The sequence below is a fragment of the Chlorocebus sabaeus genome, chromosome 12, assembly GCF_047675955.1.
Source record: "Chlorocebus sabaeus isolate Y175 chromosome 12, mChlSab1.0.hap1, whole genome shotgun sequence".
NCBI lineage: Eukaryota > Metazoa > Chordata > Mammalia > Primates > Cercopithecidae > Chlorocebus > Chlorocebus sabaeus.
The window spans coordinates 86655529-86674687 of NC_132915.1; the positions used below are offsets into that span (position 1 = coordinate 86655529).

At 40.6% G+C, this 19159-nt stretch overlaps 1 protein-coding gene across 4 annotated transcripts in view; it reads right to left on the bottom strand.

Annotated features, from left to right (window-relative positions):
• ASTN2 (astrotactin 2) overlaps positions 1–19159 on the bottom strand; it is a 987199-nt gene that overhangs the window by 212967 nt on the left and 755073 nt on the right. For all 4 annotated transcript variants that reach the window (XM_007968251.3, XM_007968252.3, XM_007968250.3 and 1 more), the window contains one exon: positions 1499–1764. In XM_007968251.3, coding sequence (XP_007966442.1) covers positions 1499–1764 — 266 coding nt within the window. The remainder of the gene's footprint in view (positions 1–1498; positions 1765–19159) is intronic.

A 19159-nucleotide genomic window follows, 5' to 3' on the forward strand; every position in this document is an offset into this window, starting at 1 on the left:
GTATGAGCACTTAACACCCTCCAGCACGTAGCCAAGAAGGATGCTGTGGGAGGGGCACAGGATTCATAGAGTTCCACTCGACTTAGTCAGTGGTCTACCACTGGAGGCCCAGGGCTATCTAGGAGCTGTTGTAGAGGGAGGAGTGGGGATCAAATGGGAGATACTTTATCTACCTTCCTCTGCCTCATTGAACTAGTGGCATCACTATTCCTGATTTTATGGATTGAGTTTCAAGAAAGATTGCATTTGGAAAAAGTGTTCCATAAAGATAAGTTCGCAAACCAGTGAACCAATAATTCATAAGTCCCCTCAAGCCCTGCCATTCTATAATTAAAAGTGAGAGAACCAAAGAGAAAAGAGGAGCAATAATTTCAAGGCTAAGTATATAAACTCTGGAGCAGACCAACTTTGAGTAAATCACTTAATATCTTTGAGGTTTCCTCAGCTGTAAAATGGGTATGATATTAAAATGAACCAAATGAAATTGCCATTTTATAAGTAAAAAATGGCCAAATGTCAGCAATTTCATATGAATCGAACCAATATATGTAAGTAAATCACAGATCTGGAGGGCAGAGTAAATGAGATAATGCAAGTATTGTACTGAGGTAGACACTGCTAGATTTTCAACAAACCCATATCTTTTCCTAGGCACACAGGTAAAATCCATTTCCCTGTCTTCATTTCAGACAGGTATGGACGATGGCTGAGTTCTAATCAATAGAATGGACGAGAGGTAAAATGACACTTGCCACTTTCAGGCTTGGCCTATTTAAACCTATGATGTGCAACCCTCCCTGTTCTTTCTCCTTCCGCAGCAATTATGGAAGCATCAGGTCAATGCAGCACACAAGGAACAGGCTGAGCCCCTGCATTACCTTTTTTTTTTTTTTTTTTTTTTTTGGAGACCAAGTCTCAGTCTGTTACCCAGGTTGGAGTGCAATGGCGCGATCTCAGCTCACTGCAACCTCCGCCTCCCAGGTTCAAGCAATTCTCCTGCCTCAGCCTCCCAAAGTAGCTGGGATTACAGATGCCTGCAACCACACCTGGTGAATTTTTGTGTTTTTAGTAGAGATGGGGTTTCACCATGTTGGCCAGGCTGCACTCAAACTCCTGACCTCAGGTGATCCACCCACATTGGCCTCCCAAAGTGTTGGGATTACAGGCATGAACCACCGTGCCCAGCCTGCACTACTTCTCATAAAGTCACCCATCAATCAAAAACATCTATTTGGGATGCTCCACAAACAAACAAACAAACAAAAACCTTGATTATATTAAGCCACTGAGATTTAAGGGTTTATTGTTTATAACAACTAGTATTGTCAAACTATGTAAGTACTTAGTACATGGTAAGGAATCAATAAATGTCGGTAATCACCATGATGATGATATGATGATGATCATGATGACAATTCCCCTGGACAAAGAGTCCACAAGGGCAGGAGGTAGGAGGGCTGGTCAAGTCTGACTGAGTGGCTGGGCCAGGGAAGCTTACCTCCTTTGTGCCGTTGTCTTGGATGAGGGTATAAAGTGGCACCACACGGTTGATTTCCAGCAGCACTGGTGTGGGGCTCAGCTGCTCCTTGCCTGGCCGGCGGCAAAGGTGACAGGTAGATGGACAGCGCCCCTTCTCTTCACAGCGAATCTCCACACCTGAAATGAGCTGGTCATCTGACAGCATCTGGGCTGTCAGCAAACCTGAGAGGTAGGTGATGAAGGGCATGGACTTGAGCTCCTTCTTGCTGCCCAGCTCTGTGGTCTCTGGAGAGGCACAAAACAGGAAAAGGGAAAGGTAAACTCAGGATTACTCAAAAGGCCAGACCCTTGAACTCACAAAATACAGATGCTAAGAAGCTGGTATCCATTGAAGAGGTAAAATGATGATAGAGTGATTTATTCATGATGCCTTGGAAAGACTGCCAGAATGAGGGTTCAAAGGCCAGAATGGTGTATTGTCCTACCACTTACATTAAATACCCACTCGCTTTGTCTGGCACTCATTTTCCCCACATGTAAAGTTGGGACCAGGCACAGCAATCCCAGCACTTTGGGAGGCCGAGGCAGGTGGACCACCTGAGGTCAAGAGTTTAAGACCAACCTGGCCAACATTGCTAAACCCCATATCTACTAAAAATACAAGCCGAGTATGGGGGTATGTACCTATAATCTCAACTATCGGGAGGCTGAGGCAGGAGAATCACTTGAACCCAGGAAGCAGAGGTTGCAGTGAGCTGAGATTGTGCCACTGCACACCAACCTGGGCAAGAGAGTGAGACTCCATCTCAGAATAAATAAATAAATGAAAAATAAATGAATAAATAAAGTTGGTAGGTTGGGCTACATTGTTACTCAGTAATTGTGCAAGATATAAATATTCAAAGATATTTTTTAGACAACCAAAAATTCCTTTCTGTCGTCTGTCCACCTACAAAAAGTATATCCTTCCTCTAAAATTTATATCTAGTCCTATATTTTCCATGCAGCCCAATATTACAAGGAAAACACAAGCTTTGGATCAAGCCAACTTCATCTGAAATCTCATTTCTGCTTGAAAATACCTCCGCAACTTTAGGAAAATGTCAATATCCTGGTGACTCCAATGATAAATTCTGAGAAATGGAGTTAATAATACCAATGAAATCAGTTATGAATAGTAAATGAGAAAGAAGGAGGTAGGACTGCCTGGAAAAGACATTATTTCTCCTTTTTGTGTGTGTGTGCTTACCTGTTCCCTTGTTCACACTTTTCCTGCCTCTTTCTTCATGTGCACACTGAGATCTAATGCTTGCTTCATTCTGTGCCATCTCTCTTGATCTGTAAACCAGTATTTCCCACCTCTGTGCCTTTGCTCACTCTGTGCTGCTCTTCCCTTCGGCCTTTCCACATCTCTTCTATCTATCTATGCTCCATTCCAATGTTACTGTCTTTAGGGAATCATGCTTCATTGCCCCAGCCCTTCTTTTCTGAATAAGTGTTTCTACTTATGAGATCTTATTTAAGTTCATTTTCCCTTCCCATTTTCTGCTGACCTCTAAAACAATATTATCAACTCTTGGAGACCAGGGGCCATGGCTTCCATTCCTACCCACTTTCAGTGCCAAACATGGTGCGAGGGATGTATTTGATACTCAGTCAGACAGAGAGATTATAGAATTCTGAATGGCTACAGCTATATTCATGATCTAGTCTAGAGTCTCCAAAACTCTTCTGAGGAATCCTAGGGATCCTAGGAAGCACCACAGCAATTGATTGTATAGAAAAAGAGGGAAATTGAGCAGGCAGGGCTCTGAACTCTCATTTCTGTTTCAAACAGAGCAGTTTCACTTATATTTCTTTTATAGACTGGCCTTCTATACAAGATTTCATTAAAAAAAAACAGGGGGTTCTATGGCTATATCAAAAACCTTGAAGAAGCAAAGTGATTTGTACATCCGAGAGGGTTCCTTTTACATCACAGACTATGTGAATGGTATCCTCACAGATGTGCAGTGCGTCATCTGAGCGGTAAAACATGGTAATTTTATACTAAGAGACGGAGCTTAATCCATCTGGCAGATTCAACGAAGCCTGGGAATGTCAAGGTAAGCTTCTGCCTCAGTGGAAATAGGGGCCCTGAGCCCTTATGTCGGGGAGAAAAAGGAGAGTTGTCTCTTGCTCTTGTTCTCGGCTTGTAGTGACACGCAGCTGATCTGGAAATGGACTTGCCAATTAGAAATACAAATAAACGCAGCCTTCATTCATTACTCTCTGGGCCCTCAGGCCTGGAATCTGGCCTCCACCTTTTCTGTCTGGCTGTCAGCAAATGCTTATGAGTATCAGATCAAAGGCTCTGGGGGAGGAAGACAAGGAAAATTCCAGTTAACCAATCCTTCACAGGGATTAAAGAAGGGTAGTTACTAAGACAAACAAAACAAGGGTGTAAGGAAGGCATCCCAGCAGCTAGAGACAGGATAGTCTTATATCCAGACCTTTCAAAAGAAGATGATGATGACTTTTTATAGACCAGAGGGACAGTTTTGAGGAAAGATGACTTCAAACTTGGGAGAGAATAGCCATTCGGGGAGAAGGTCAAGAGAGAGTCAGAGCAATGAGGACACTAGGGACTCATTAGCCCACACTCTGGCCTAGGTCAACAAACTATGGCCCATGGGCCAAATCCAGTCCCCTTCCAGTTTGTGTAAATAAAGTTTTATTGGAACACAGCCACCCCCATTCATTTATTTATTGTGAAAAGCCACAACAACAGAATTGAGTAGTTACAACAAAGACTCTATAATCACAAAGCCTAAAAATATTAACTAACTTACCCTTTTCAGAAAAAGTTTGGCAACCCCTGCTCTTGACCTAGTTTATAGATGGGGAAACTGAGTTTCAGAGAAATGATCCAACCACACAGGAATATGGAAGTATGATGGATTAGGTAATGTAAAAATTGTGGAATCAAATGCACCATCAATATACTTAGATCATGCATCTCCAGGGAGAAAAAATAGACTGGGGCATCTTTTCTTCATATAATGGATTTCAAAAACTATTGAAAGAACACACTTTTATGCTGATCTAGTACAAATCTTCACATTTTACAAAAGAGAAAAGTGTGTCCCAAAGAAGGAAAATGACTTTCCAAGGTCACACAGTGAGTCAGTGATCCTTTCAGCACACAATCCCAGTTTTCTAATAACCAATTCATCATTTAAATGACTATCTCATGTTATCTCATATTTTAAAACACAGATGGCATGATCCCCATAGCACCTTGCTATATGCACATAATTTCATTGAGAAGAAATATAACTTGGTGCTAAGAGTAAAAATCCCCTTGATCAAACAAACATTCACAGTCATTGGGTTAAAGATATAACTATCCATTTAACAACACAATAATCTATAGATCTTTGCTAGTCTGCTTCTGTTCAATAAATCTTCAGTTTTTTAAATCTATCATCCCTATTGGTGCAGTAAAAGCCCACAACCTTGGCTGAAAATTGCACCACAGTAGCAGTATAGAATTTACAGCTGAATTTAAGGGTTAATTTTGCCAAAGGAGGGCTATAATCTGGTCCAACCCCATTGAAACCTATGACCAAAATAAGGAGAGGGACTTATTTCTAAGTCTCATGCACTTGTATTAACAGTGACCCTTTTCTTAGAGACTGCGTCACGCCTAAGTTATGATCTAGATGAGAGTTAAGATGGAACACCATTAGCCATTCCATTAATTATTCCTCTGTAGACATTATAATTGCAAAAGCTAATTGCTTCTGTTTCAACCTTAACCTGTGGCTAAAGTCATCTATTCGAAAGGCAAATGTTATATTCTTCTCCTGCTTAAAACTCTTCCATTGCACTTCACTGCTCTTAGGTTAAAAACCAAAACCCTTAAGACAGCACATAGAAAATGTGGGATCTAGACAACATGCTGCCTCTCCAGTTGGATCTCTTATTCTGTTCCTCCTAGTTCAGCTACAATGGCTAAATTCCTTGCATATACCCTCTGCCCCTCTCAATCCTGTCACAGGTTCTTCTCTCTGCACAGAATTCTTTCCCCCACCCCATCTCCAGCCCTGCATTTTCCAAGCTAACTTCCACTCATCCCTCAGGTCTTAGTTCAACTGCCTATTCCTCAGAAAAGCCTTCCCTGAATTCCTCATGCCACTAATGTATACTAAGATACACACACACACACACACACACACACACACGGTCTCTCTCTGTCACCTGGGTTGAAGTCAGTGGCACAATCTCAGCTCACTGCAATCTCTGCCTCCCGGGCTTAAGTAATCCCCCCACCTCAGCCTCCCAAGTAGCTGGGACCACAGAAACACGCCACCACACCTGGCTAATGTTTTCTTGTTTTTTGGTTTTGTTGTTGTTGTTGTTGTTGTTGTTGTTGTTGTTTTGCATTTTTTGGTAGAGACAGCGTTTCACCATGTTGCCCAGGCTGGTCTTGAACTCCTGAGCTCAAGTAATCTGCCCACCTCAGCCTCCCAAAGTGCTGGGATTATAGAAATGAGCCACCGCACCTGACCTATTAAGATTTCATATTACAGACCCTCAAAGCATCCTGTTCTCTGTATCACCTATTAACGTCTCGAGATTGTAAACTACATGAAGGAAAAGACAGCATCAGTTTTGCTGATGCCATATCCATCTTACACAGTACCTGGAACACAGCAGGCTTTCAAAAATATTTTAAATATTTGTTAAATATATAGTAAACATATATACCCTGTGCTGCCTTATCCAAGCATCGATGAACCTAAGAGCCAGAATTGGTAAATTACAAGGATGATAACTAATAAATGATTGTAGTCAATACACAACCTCTTCCCAAAGTAAAATTAGTGCTCTAATCAAAAGGTCAACAGATGAATAGCTGAGCACTTTTCCAGTTACTCTGACCCTCTCTAGGTTTTTATGTAGGCCCTTGCCATTAAGTGAATGGGAGAGTTAGGTTAAAATACGGTGTCTTTAACAGGCCAAGGAAAGAGAACATTTTTGAAGAGACTTATCCTCTGTTCACATTTCTCATCCCTCTGAACAATGCTTCCAAAATAGGATCATGTCTGGTTTCAAGCCCAATTCAGTTCCAATGACACTACAACCCATTCATTTGAGAACCTGCCAACTGAACTCTCTTTTTTCTCCTCCCAAATTCCTGCTGGGTATTATTTTGTTGCCACCAAAAAAAAAAAAAAAAAAAAAAAAAAGCCTCAGTTGAAGTGACAACTCCTTGTTGGGAGGGCAGCCAGGGCTTTTCGGCAGGAGGTGATGGCACCGCTTGCCCTCATCCAGAAAACAAAACAAAGCATCAGACTAAGGACTTCTGGGAGAGCCAAAGCTGCACGGATGTTTGTTCAATATTCGGCAACAGTGCAGGGCTCTGCCTCCCTAGTCAGACAGGCTTGCTTTGGCACTAGGTTTGCACTTGAAGCATTTAAAAGCTCCACAGGGACCAGAGGGGCTCAAATTAGAAACATTAAGGGAGAGGGGAAAAGGGTGAGACTTTTATATCATAAAGAATGGCCTTTATTACAGCAATGGCCTCCCAGGAATTACTGAAATTGGATCATCTCTTAGGCGGAGTTACTGTCTCCCGTTGGAGGAAAGCAATTGCTCTGAGGCCTGACTCAAGGACCCACACAAATATCTTTAAGGAGGGGAAAATAGCCAGCTGAAATGCCATTAGCAAGGCCTGCACTTCTGTGTTGTGCAATATGAACTTCCTCAGCCCAACAATCAAAGTCCAGCATCATTAGTGTGCCCTTTATAAATAATAGTACCAACCTAAAAGAGTTATTGTGAGGATTCAGTAAGGGGCCTGGAACAAATTAAGCACTCAATAAATATTACTTGTTATTGTTGTTGTTGCTGTAGTTGTTATAATTACATTGCTGTTGTTGTTACACGACATTAAAATCGAAATTTCTGTTGAGACACCAAGGCCTAATAGAAGTAAAATTCCAAAGTCATGCCCCTTGACACAGAATTTACAAAGGAGATGAAATCTAACCAATTTCATAACTCTAGAAAACTCAGCCAGAACAAAGACATAAAAAGAGGTTAGACCAGGCACAGGGGCTCACGCATGTAATCCCAATACTTTTGGAGGCCGAGGCAGGTGAATTACTTGAGCTCAGGAGTTTGAAATCAGCCTGGCCAACATGGCAAAACCCCATCCCGATGAAAAACACAAAAATTAGTTGGGTGTTGGCACACGCCTGTAATCTCAGTTATTTGGGAGGCCAAGGCACAAGAATCACTTGAACCCGGGAGGTGGAGGTTGCAGTGAGCCGAGATTCTGCCACTGCATTCCAGCCTGGGTGACAGAGTGAGACCCTGTCTCAAAAAAAAAAAAAAGAATAAAAAAGAAAAAAGAGAGGTCAGAAAGCACCAAGAAAAGATTTTTCTTTTTTTTTTTTTTTTTGAGATGGATAGAGTCTTGTTCTGTCACCCAGGTTGGAGTGCAGTGGCGCAATCTCGGCTCACTGCAACCTCCACCTCTCGGGTTCAAGCAATTCTACCTCAGCCTCCTGAGTAGCTGGGACTACAAGTACATGACACCATGCCTGGCTAATTTTTGTATTTGCAAGAAGAGATTTAAGGAAGTTTTTTTGTTTTTGTTTTTGTTTTGCAAAGAACTATTACCATGTTTGGAGTCTTCAGCACCCTAGGCAGCTCAAGTGTCAAATGCTATCTTCTAACTCTAAGTTTTGTGAGAGGAACCCTCAGGAGTGCCACTTGGAGAACTTGGATATATTCTCAGCAACTGGCAAGAAAATGGACTAGGTTCCATCTTCATCTGAAAAAGCTGTAGTGGCCTATACCAACAGAACAGAAGGAGCTGCATGGGGATTTGCCCAAACCCCCAGAGGTTGCCCAGTGAAAAATGCTTGTTTCCTCTGAACTGTATACGGGTCACACAGAAGAAAGAACTGGCCTGGAACTGTTTTAAGCTCTACCCAAGAGGAATCTAACAGAGTGATGGGTCCCCCACAGTGAATCTCCATGCGGTAGGAAGCCAGAGAAACAGTAGGTAGGAAGGGATCACTGAAGCCAGCCAAAGAGAAATGGCACTGTTCCAGGTTTTGTGAGAAGTCCCAAGCAATGGGGACCGATGAAAAGCCCCTGAACAAGCCCCCAAGGGAAAGGGCCAGCTTTTTAAAGATGCCAGGACCAGAGACTGCAAAGCCAGGTAAAGTAATTCTAAAGCAAGTATGACCTTCCTAATCCTGACCACTGCTCTCTCTCTCTTTTTTTTTTTTTTTTTTTTTTTTTTTTTTTTGCTTATACTGGGAAGGAAGGGGAAGAAGAGGTGCAAAGTAAAGAAAGAGTATGAAGGCCAACCATATCCCACCTCTTAATGCTCCTATTGGGAAAGATAGGGAGATTTTATTTGTCAAAAGATTTGATTAAACTATTGGACTGGAAATCCTAATTCCTGATTTGAACGTATGTCAGCAATGTAAAATATCTATAGTGCTGCTGCCTATTCCATAAGTGATAATAGATTAGATGTGGTCTGCTAAGATTTTCATCTAGAGGTAGAGGGAAATTAACCCAGTAAACATATCACAAAGAGTGGCAGAATCAACTCATATGTATATACTTTTGAGCACACATGTTTTCACAGACTGTATTTTGACTATTCTCAACTTGCACCATGAACTAAACTGTTTATATCCTCATTATAGTACACGTCACATTTCTATTGATTTAATATAATAATTAAATGAATATATTTCTCTCCAAATATACCATAAGCTTCATGAGAACAATGACCATGGCCATTGTTAATGAACATTTGCATTCCCAGCACAGAGTTCACTGTTGGACATCATGTACACAGTCTGCAGGTAAATATCTGAACAAATGAATAGATGAATGCATAAATATGACTCCTGCTCCACTAGTGCAACACTTATCAGACTTCAGACCAACTATCCCAATTTATCACCACAGCCCCAAAGACAGCTGGTCTTCGTTTTATTTTATTAATGTACACTTGATAGATCAGAGAGGTAAAGTAACATGACCAAAGTCACACAGCTAGTAACTAGTCTAGCTATTTCTACCCAGTTTTTCTGCTCTTTCCACTGCCCATATTTCCTCTCTGAAAAACTTTCAGCACCAGTTTTCACTCCTACAGGATGAGTCATATCCGTTCCAAATATTTGTGTCTTCCCGTTACCTCCCACCCCCAGGCAATGACCCCAACCTCCCTCACCCATTTCCATGGGCTAATAGGGTCTCCTGGGTGGAAAGCATTCTGAAGGTCACCTGGTCAGAAATCCCATCTAATTTTTCATTTACCACCAAATAATCCTCCAATTTATTCCTGGACATTTCCAAAGATGTGGAAATCAGTACCTTTCCAGGCCTCAAGTTCCACTGTGGAAACACTCTAATAAACTTAGACTAACTTCTCATCTGGGAACCACATTTCTCATTCTAAGCATCAGACCCATGCCCAGAGTTAGGCACTTTACACTATTAGATGCCTTATCTACAGTACTCATGCCTGGTCTCTAGTTGGGGTGTAGGGTCATACTAAAATTAAACAACTAACTAGGTAGATGAAATTCCTATTCCAGGAACCGTGGGGCACTCTTGGGTAGCTTCTGAGAAGGTATATGTGTATGAGTATGTGTATGTTGTGGTGTATGTGTTGTGTTCATATTGCAAGCGCGCACACACACACACATACATTTGGGGAATGGAAAGAAGCAACAGTGGAGATTCCAAAAATAAGAAGACAGAATTATAAAACTGCCAAACCCTAGGACAACTGATTTCCTAATCTAAGTGAATTTGGAAGCTCTTCCCCTAAATGTATAAGTAATAAGCACAATTACAGAGGGGCAGCTATAGCACAGTGTTTTGCTTGAGTTTAAATTCCATCTTTTTCATTTTCTAGCTGGGTGACCTTGGAACAAGACCTTAACCTCTCTAAGTCTCCATTTCTTCATCTGAAAAATGCTAATGATTTTAGTACCTAAATATTGGATTAGAAGATAAATGAGAAACTAAACTTAATGAAAAATATCCAATGCTAGGGTGTCAAGAGCATCATCAGAGGTCATTTGTTCCAGCCCTTGGCATTCATCCTAGCATTATTCAACTCTTGTACATGTCTGAATCTGTAAATCTTCCCTTGAAACCTGCCTGATGGTTTAAGTGTCAAAAACTTCCCCTTAAATTACCTGTCTTCTACCTACAAGAAGATAGTAGACCAGGGTAGAATTGAATGCATAAGTCCAAAACTGTTGAGTCAGACCACCTGATTTCAAATCTTAGTCAAGTCACTTCACCTCTCCAACCTTAGTGTGTTCATTTGTAAAATGGGGATACTAATTCCTCATCCAACTCTTCTAGGAATAAAACAAGATATGTTGTGCTAGCCCATTTTCACCTATGATCTCATACAGTTCTCCATCATCCTACAAAGTAGGGATTGTTGCCCCCTTTTACAAATGGGAGAACTGAGGCACAGCTTGATAAAGTATAACTTGCAAGAGGATACGTGTCTTCAAGTGAAAGCAGTTAAATTTCTGAGGCAGGTCACACTCTCTGTGGGAGAGGGACCCCGGACGCTGCCCAGTAGCCTAGTAGTGGCCAGTGTCTTGGCCAGAATCAGGAATCAGTCAGCATTGAAGGGTAACATCTACTTCTTCCTCCTGAGACAAGGCAGGCTGTGGCCAGTAATAGGAGGCTGAAAAAAAGGTCATATGTGATCTCCTGCTGCCCTCTAGTGCCTACTTAAGATGATTGCTCTGGGGAAACCTCTGTTCTGATCCTTGCCAAAGAACGATCATACTGTGCAACGCAACTTGCACTGAGGGAAGCCAGGGAAACAGTAAAAGCTAGCTATGATGCAAGGAAGCTTAGTGCAATGACTGAAAGAATTCTGAAAGAGCATTTGCTGAGGCCTATTCAGTGCCAGGTTTACAGCTAGGCACAAGGGGGAAAAATATGAATAACAATTTGTTTCAATCCTTGTGGTACTCAAGTGTAGAGATCTGATGGGGCATGTTGGCTGGGAGGGAAAAAACAGAGATGGAGGAGATGCTGAAGATATGGCAGAGAGAAAAGATAATTGATGCAGCAGGATCTTAAAGGAGACAGGAAGAGAAAAAATTCCAAGGTGGTAATGGAAGGGATGTGGTCTGAACTTCATATACATCTGGATGTGAAATTCAGTTTGGTCAAAATTAGGCATGCAACCAGGGCCTCTTTGTATAGTTACACAAGTTGAGCTCTGTAAAAAGGTGACAAGGCAAAAGGGCGGGTGGGGACTAAATCCAGCCTGTTTCACTTGCCATGCCTGTGCTCATGCAATTGAATACAAGTAGAGGAGCTCCTCTTCCTAATTCATATAAAAGGTAACTTACAGGCTAGCATAGTCCTGCATGTGACCATAGACAAGCTTCTTCCTCATAGTAGTCTCTGCTTTTTATGTATAAAATAGGCTAATATCACTGACAATATAAAGTTGTTGAGATTTAAGATAATGGGCCAGGCGCAGTGGCTCACGCCTGTAATTCCAGCACTTTGGGAAGCTGAGGTGGGCGGATCACCTGAGGTCAGGAGTTCGAGACCAGTCCGGCCAATATGGTGAAACCCTGTCTCCACTAAAAATACACAAATTAGCTGGGTGTGGTGGTCGGCACCTGTAATCTCAGTTACTCGGGAGGCTGAGGCAGGAGAATCACTTAAACCTGGGAGGCAGAGTTTGCAGTAAGCAGAGATTGCACCATTGCACTCCAGCCTGGGCAACGAGAGTGAGACTCCATCTCAAAATAAATATATATAAAATGTAGGGTCATGCCAGACACTTAGTAGCCACCCAAAACACGCCAGTTCTTGTTATTATTACTATTACTAGTATTATTCTAACAACATAGTCTTATTTTTAATGCAGTTTTATTTTTAAGATGGTGATAGGAAAAGTGCTTGGAAAACGGAGAAGATAGAAAAGAAAACCACATTTCCCAATCTTCTATTCTTTGCCAAACGCAAGACACTGTGGATCTCGTGGAATCCTCACAACAGTGCCTTGGACAAGTAATGTCGTAATTTTTTACAACTATAATATACAGCTGAAAAAACAGAGTTTCCAAGAAGTGACAGACCGCAGTCGAAGGTCATTAGGCATTCAAAGCCTGACTCCAAAGCCCCTTTTCTGTCCAAAGGAGTTGCGATGGATCATTAACAGGAGAACTGCCTTCTCTTTCTTGGGATCAAGTTGTTTTACTTTCTTAAAAACTCTGTTTAAAACTCACCCCTCAAGAAGAGATTCCAAGATTAGTTCCTTCCCAATTCCTTCCTCCTCCTTCCAATCACTTCTCAGGCTAGGAGTCAAAGAGGAAATGCTCAGAAACGATTATTCTTGGACAAGGCTTACACGGAATTGGAGGCTTCTGAGATGCTAATGGCCTGCTTTAGATAAAGACTCCCAGATTGTCCCACCTGAACATATTTGAAGCAGGAGAGCAGGCCAACAAGGTATACTAGCCCACCTTGGGGTCAGTGGGAGATTGCCAGTTTCAAACATCCAGGAGGGTATGAATATTGGCTGGAGTCATCTAGGAACCATTAGCCAGTTAAGGGAACCATTAGAAAACAAGCTGCCACTCTCTTACCGCTTTCCTGGGGGTTCATAGTCTTGCTTTCACATTTCTAACTTCTTATTTTTAACAAAATGTTTAAAATACTCATGTTAAAAGACAACCTTTAAACATGTTAGTAGGCATTACTTTTGGAGAACATGTTCAAGAGTTACTTCTCCATTAGCTCTCCTCTGCCCTGTAAACTCTGCTGCTAGGGGCCAGGAGAAGGATCAATGAGCCCACTCAACAAAAACTAAAAGGGCTGAAACTCATCAGAGATTGCCTGTCTTACATTGAGGCTATCAGTAAAATTAATATTAACAATAGCTACAATTTTACAGGCACATATTCCAGGCCAGATGTTCTGCTACTTGATTTGCATACATTATGCCCTTTGGTCTCTATAAATCCTAACAGTGAGAGGTACGTTTCATTACTGCTTTTTAAAGATGAGCAAATGGAAGCTCACAAAGGGAAATTCAGGGATCCAAGAACACCTGGATTGCCATTGTGACCTTCCTTAATTCTAAGCACTCTTCCACAATATTAGGCTGCCTCCCACTCTGCTACGTTGCTAGAGATTCAAGTTAAGGTAGTTATAAATTCTGGAAATCGAATATTTAATTTTTGTTGCTTCTGCCCATTATGTCACAGTAATCAGCAATAAATCTCTTACCATAGTAGTCTATGGACAATCAATAGGTAATTGGTGGAAAAACTATGAAGCATCCAAACAGTCGGGTACTATGTACTTAAAAATGAAGTAGAATAATATTGTATGTGATTGTAGTAATCACAAATATATTTTACTAAATGGAAAAAATGAATGTGCAGAACAATGTTTAAGGTTTTCTGTTGTTTTTAAATAGGACTGGGCCTCTCTGTTGCCTAGGTTGGTCTCGAACTCCTGAGCTCAAGCAATCCATCTTCCTTGGCCTCCCAAAGTGTTGGGATTACAGGTGTTAGCCACCATGTCCAGCTCAGAGCAGTGTTTAAAGTGCTCTCTTTTGTATAGAAAAGAAGGGAGTACTATATATATACATACACACATATATTATATACATATAATACATATAATATATATTTATATATATATTATACATATATATATATAAAATCCAGGGATAAGAATAGAAGCCAGAGTTTTGCAGTATATCTTCTAAGTTTTAGCTTTGCACCACACAAAAGTTTTACATACTTTTTCTTTAAATCACAAAAGAAAAAAACAATCTCTACAAATTATATACCGACTGAAAAAATATCTATAACTCTACATCAAAGTGTTGATATAGCTGTATAGAGAACATAAATATTTAGAGTGGCTTTTAAATGCAGTATTTTGATTTTACAGCTTAGTGGTGTGTCACCACACCCAGCTAATTTTTGTATTTTTAGTAGAGACGGGGTTTCACCATCTTGGCCAGGCTGGTCTTGAACTCCTGACCTCAAGTGATCCACCTGCCTTGGCCTCCCAAAGTGTTGGGATTACAGGCATAAGCCACCACGCCCAGCCTGCACTACTTCTCATAAAGCCACCCATCAATCAAAAACATCTATTTGGGATGCTGAACAAACACAAACGATCTGCAAATCTAGATGTAACGGTCTTATCACTAGCTGTAATATTGGTGATATAGCTTGGATGTTTGTTCCCTCCAAATCTCATGTTGAAATGTAATCCCCAGTGTTGGAGGTGGGATGAGGTAGGAGGTGGGATGTTCGGGTCATGGGCATGGATCCCTCATCAATGGCTTGGTGCTCTCCCTGTGATAATGAGTTACTTCGAGATCTGATTGTTAAAAAGTCTGGGACCTCCCTCCCTCTCCCTTTCTTGCTCCCTCTCTTGCCATGTGATACACCTACTCTTCCACCGCCTTCCATCAAGACTAAGAGCTTCCTGAAGCCTAACTAGAAGCTAAGCAGATGCTGGTGCCATGCTTGTACAGCCTGCAGAACTGTGAGCCAAATAAATCTTTTTTCCTTATCAATTACCCAGTCTCAGATACCACTTTATAGTAACACAAAATGGACTGACATAATTGGTATTCCTATTTTGAAATAATAACCTGTCTGTTGTGGGCTATAGCAAGTAAGCCATTATGTTACTCTGATTGGGAACTAAGCTTTTTCAGCATTACAGACAACTAATTCAGGTATTAAAAAGAGTTATGAAAAATTATGTAAACTGAAATTTCAGTTGGAAATCATAAAAACTTACAACTTGTTTTTCTCTTTGAAAAAATAAAAACATTTCATAGCTCTGCCTACTGAAAAGGCCTAGACATAATGATAATGTACTAGGCAATAAATACCCCTATTGCCCAGATTCTGGTTTCTAAATGCTATTTTTCATTAAAAGGAACAAAGGATACTTGGAAAAATTCCTGAATCCAAGTCTGGAACAAGTATGGTACAAGCTGAGCCTGGGATGTTTTGTTGTAACAAAAAACAAGGTCAGGACTAATGAAGTCATTTCAAAAGGACATACAAACCAACTTAAAGAGAATCACATTGGCCTAACATTAAACAATTCGAACAAGGAAAACAATAATAATTGCAATTGATTGACATTTATCAAACAAATAAACTTCCATTAATTCATAATGTTCTGAAAACTGAAACCAAAGCCAAACCAAAACCAAGAAACAAATAAAAACCAAATTAACAAAGCTCATCAGTTACTATTAGAGACTGCTAGGAGACAAACATATTGTTCTAAAAATTGATAAAAGAATGAAGTTATCAGCCATGCTTTGAACTGGATTTCAGGGTAATCACATTTTTTATGGAAATATTGCAGGTAATAAGAGCAGTAATAATGACAGAATCACAAAATTACCATTTCATAATTTCTAATAAAAGAATAGATCTAGACAACTATCATCAATGAATCCTAAAACTACTAAGAGAAAGGCTAATGAGAAAATTTCTAATGAATGGATTGGACTGATAGGTTCTGAACTTGCTGATCAAACTTAATGTGACTAAAAGTAGTACAACAGGCATTAAGTGCCTCTGATATGATTCTATAAGATGCACACGGCAATCCTGTGTAATTCAGGTGGTACTCCTTGGATGACAGACAGAATTTGAGGGTCTGCAGACTTGTATACGGAAAAAAAAGTACCTTTATTTTTAGTATCTTATTATTGCAATTTACTATTTCCTTAAATTATGAATGCCACTAACAAAATATAGTAGTATTAACATTTCCTATGACTGACATAATGAAACTCACATGTACTTCTATCACATTACAGTTATTACAAATCTCAAAATACTTATGGTTGATCCAACTTAGAATTATGATAGACTCTCTACTAGATCTTATCATGAATAAAGATGTACATATATTACTGTATCATACTTTTAAAATATTTTGATAATTATGTATTGACCTAATTTATTTCTTTTGTAGTCTTTTGTATTTTATTTTATTTTAAAACATTTTTCTGAGAAAAGGGGTTATAGTCTTCATTCTACAAAAGGAGCCTATAAGACAAAAACAGGTGGTGAATCCCTAAAAAAGAGGAACAAATTAACACCATGAGGAAGCACTTAGTTCAATCTGTAATCTGAATAGTTCTAAAGGACAAATGAGCCGACATCTTCAACAAATAACAACATGGGCAAAATTAAAGTGTGGAACTATTATAGATTAAAAGAACACCATATAGACATTTTGATCCATATTATTTATTTATATTTTTATATGTATTTATTCTTTTTTTTTTTTTTTTTTTGAGACAGAGTCTTGCTCTGTCACCCAGTCTGGGGTGTAGAGGCATGATCTTGGCTCACTGCAACTTCTGCCTCCCATTTCAAGCTATTCTCCTGCCTCAGCCTCCCAAGTAGCTGGGACTACAGGTATGCACCACCACTCCTGGCTAATTTTCATATTTTTAATAGAGACAGGGTTTCACCATGTTGGCCAGGCTGGTCTTGAACTCCTGACCTCAAGTGATTCACCCACTTCAGCCTCCCAGAGTGCTGGGATTACAGGCGTGAACCACCACACCCGGCCTTGATCCGTATTTAAATATACAGACTATGAAAGATATTTTTGAAGCAGTTAAGGTAATTTGAATATGAAATGCTAGATGTGATAATGATGTTGAGCTTATGTTAAAAAAAAAAACTGTGTGCAATATACACTGGGATATTTACAGAAAGAATAATATAATGCTGTATCTGGGATTTGCTTTAAAAGACTCTAGCAACAGAAAAACAAATTGCAGATACGCAATAGCTGAAGCAAAGTTGGCAAAATATTGACAACAATTATTGCTAGGTGATGAATACATAGAGATTTATTATACCATTTTCTCTCCCTGTGTGTACTTAAAATCTTCCTTAATAAAACATTGAGAAAAGACGGCAGCCAGATTGCACAAAATTGAAAAGGAAAATTATTGTTGGGAAATAGAATGAGGGGAGATTTTTCATATTCTACAGTATGTACTGTTTTGATTCTTTCTTGTAAATGTGTGCTCACTTGTATTGGTTTTTTTTTTTTTTTTTTTGGAGACGAAATTTTGCTCTGTCGCCCTGGCTGGAGTGCAGTGGCCGGATCTCAGCTCACTGCAAGCTCCGCCTCCCGGGTTCACGCCATTCTCCTGCCTCAGCCTCCCGAGTAGCTGGGACTACAGGCGCCCCTCACCTCGCCTGGCTAATTTTTTGTATTTTTTTAGTAGAGACAGAGTTTCACCGTGTTAGCCTGGATGGTCTCGATTTCCTGACCTCGTGATCCGCCCGTCTCGGCCTCCCAAAGTGCTGGGATTATAGGCTTGAACCACCGCGTCCGGCCACTTGTATTGTTTTTTAAAGACTATTTTTAGAACACCTTTAGGTTCACAGAAAAAGAAGGCACAGAAAATTTCTCTATTTTCGTGCCCCCACCCACCCACCTGCCACATAGCTTCCCCTGGTGTTAACATCCCCAACAGAGTGGTACATTTGTTACAATTGATGAACGTACACTGACATATCATAACCACGTGAAGTCCGTAATTTATCATAGTAATCAGTGCTGGTGTTGAATATTCTACGGGTTTGTATAAATGTATAATGACATGTATCTACCATGTGTACTCTGCATCAAATGCAGAGTATTTTCACTGCCCTAAAAATACCATGTGCTCCACCTATTCATCCATATCCCCTGCTCCCAACTCCTGGAAACCTGGAAACTCCTGGAATCTTTATTCTTCACAGTTTTACTTTTTCCAGAATGTCACACAGTGGGAATCATACAGTATGTAGATTTCAGATTGACCTTTTTTTTTTTTTGAGACAGTCTCACTCTGTCACCCAGGCTGGAGTGCAGTGGCACGATCTTGAGTCACTGCAACCTCTGCCCCCCAGGTTCAAGTGATTCTCCCGCCTCAGCCTCCTGGATAGCTGGGATTACAGGCACCCGCCATCGTGCCCGGCTAATTTTTGTATTTTTGCAGAGATGGGGTTTCACCCATGTTGGACAGGCTGGCCTTGAACTCCTGACCTCAGGTGATCCACCCACCTCGGCCTCCCAAAGTGCTGGGATTATAGGCATGAGCCACAGCGGCCGACTGCCTTCTTTTACTTACTAATAGGTTAAGCTTCCTCCATGTATTTTCATGGTTTCGAAGCTCATTTCTTTTTATTGCTCAACGTAGTACATTGTCTGGATGTACCACAAGCTATTTATCCATTCACCTATGAAGGACATATTGGTTGCTCTAAAGTTTGGGCAATTATGAATAAAGCTGCTATAAATATCCATGTGCAGGTTTTTGTGTGGATATATGTTTTCAACTCCTTTGGACAAATACCAAGGAGCACAATTGCAAGATCACATGGTAAGACTATGATTTAAAGGACATGAAAGGAATGCAGTATTTTGCTAGGACAGATGTAAGGATGGTTGGGCTTAGTGGGCTAGAAATGACTTAGTGTGTCAGTCAGTGAAAACAGGGAGGTAGGAGGTTAAGACTCAACCCCAGAGGCGGAGACTCAGGCATCAGACCAGATTGAGGACTAGCTAAAACAGGGCTAGGGCAGAAGCAGCT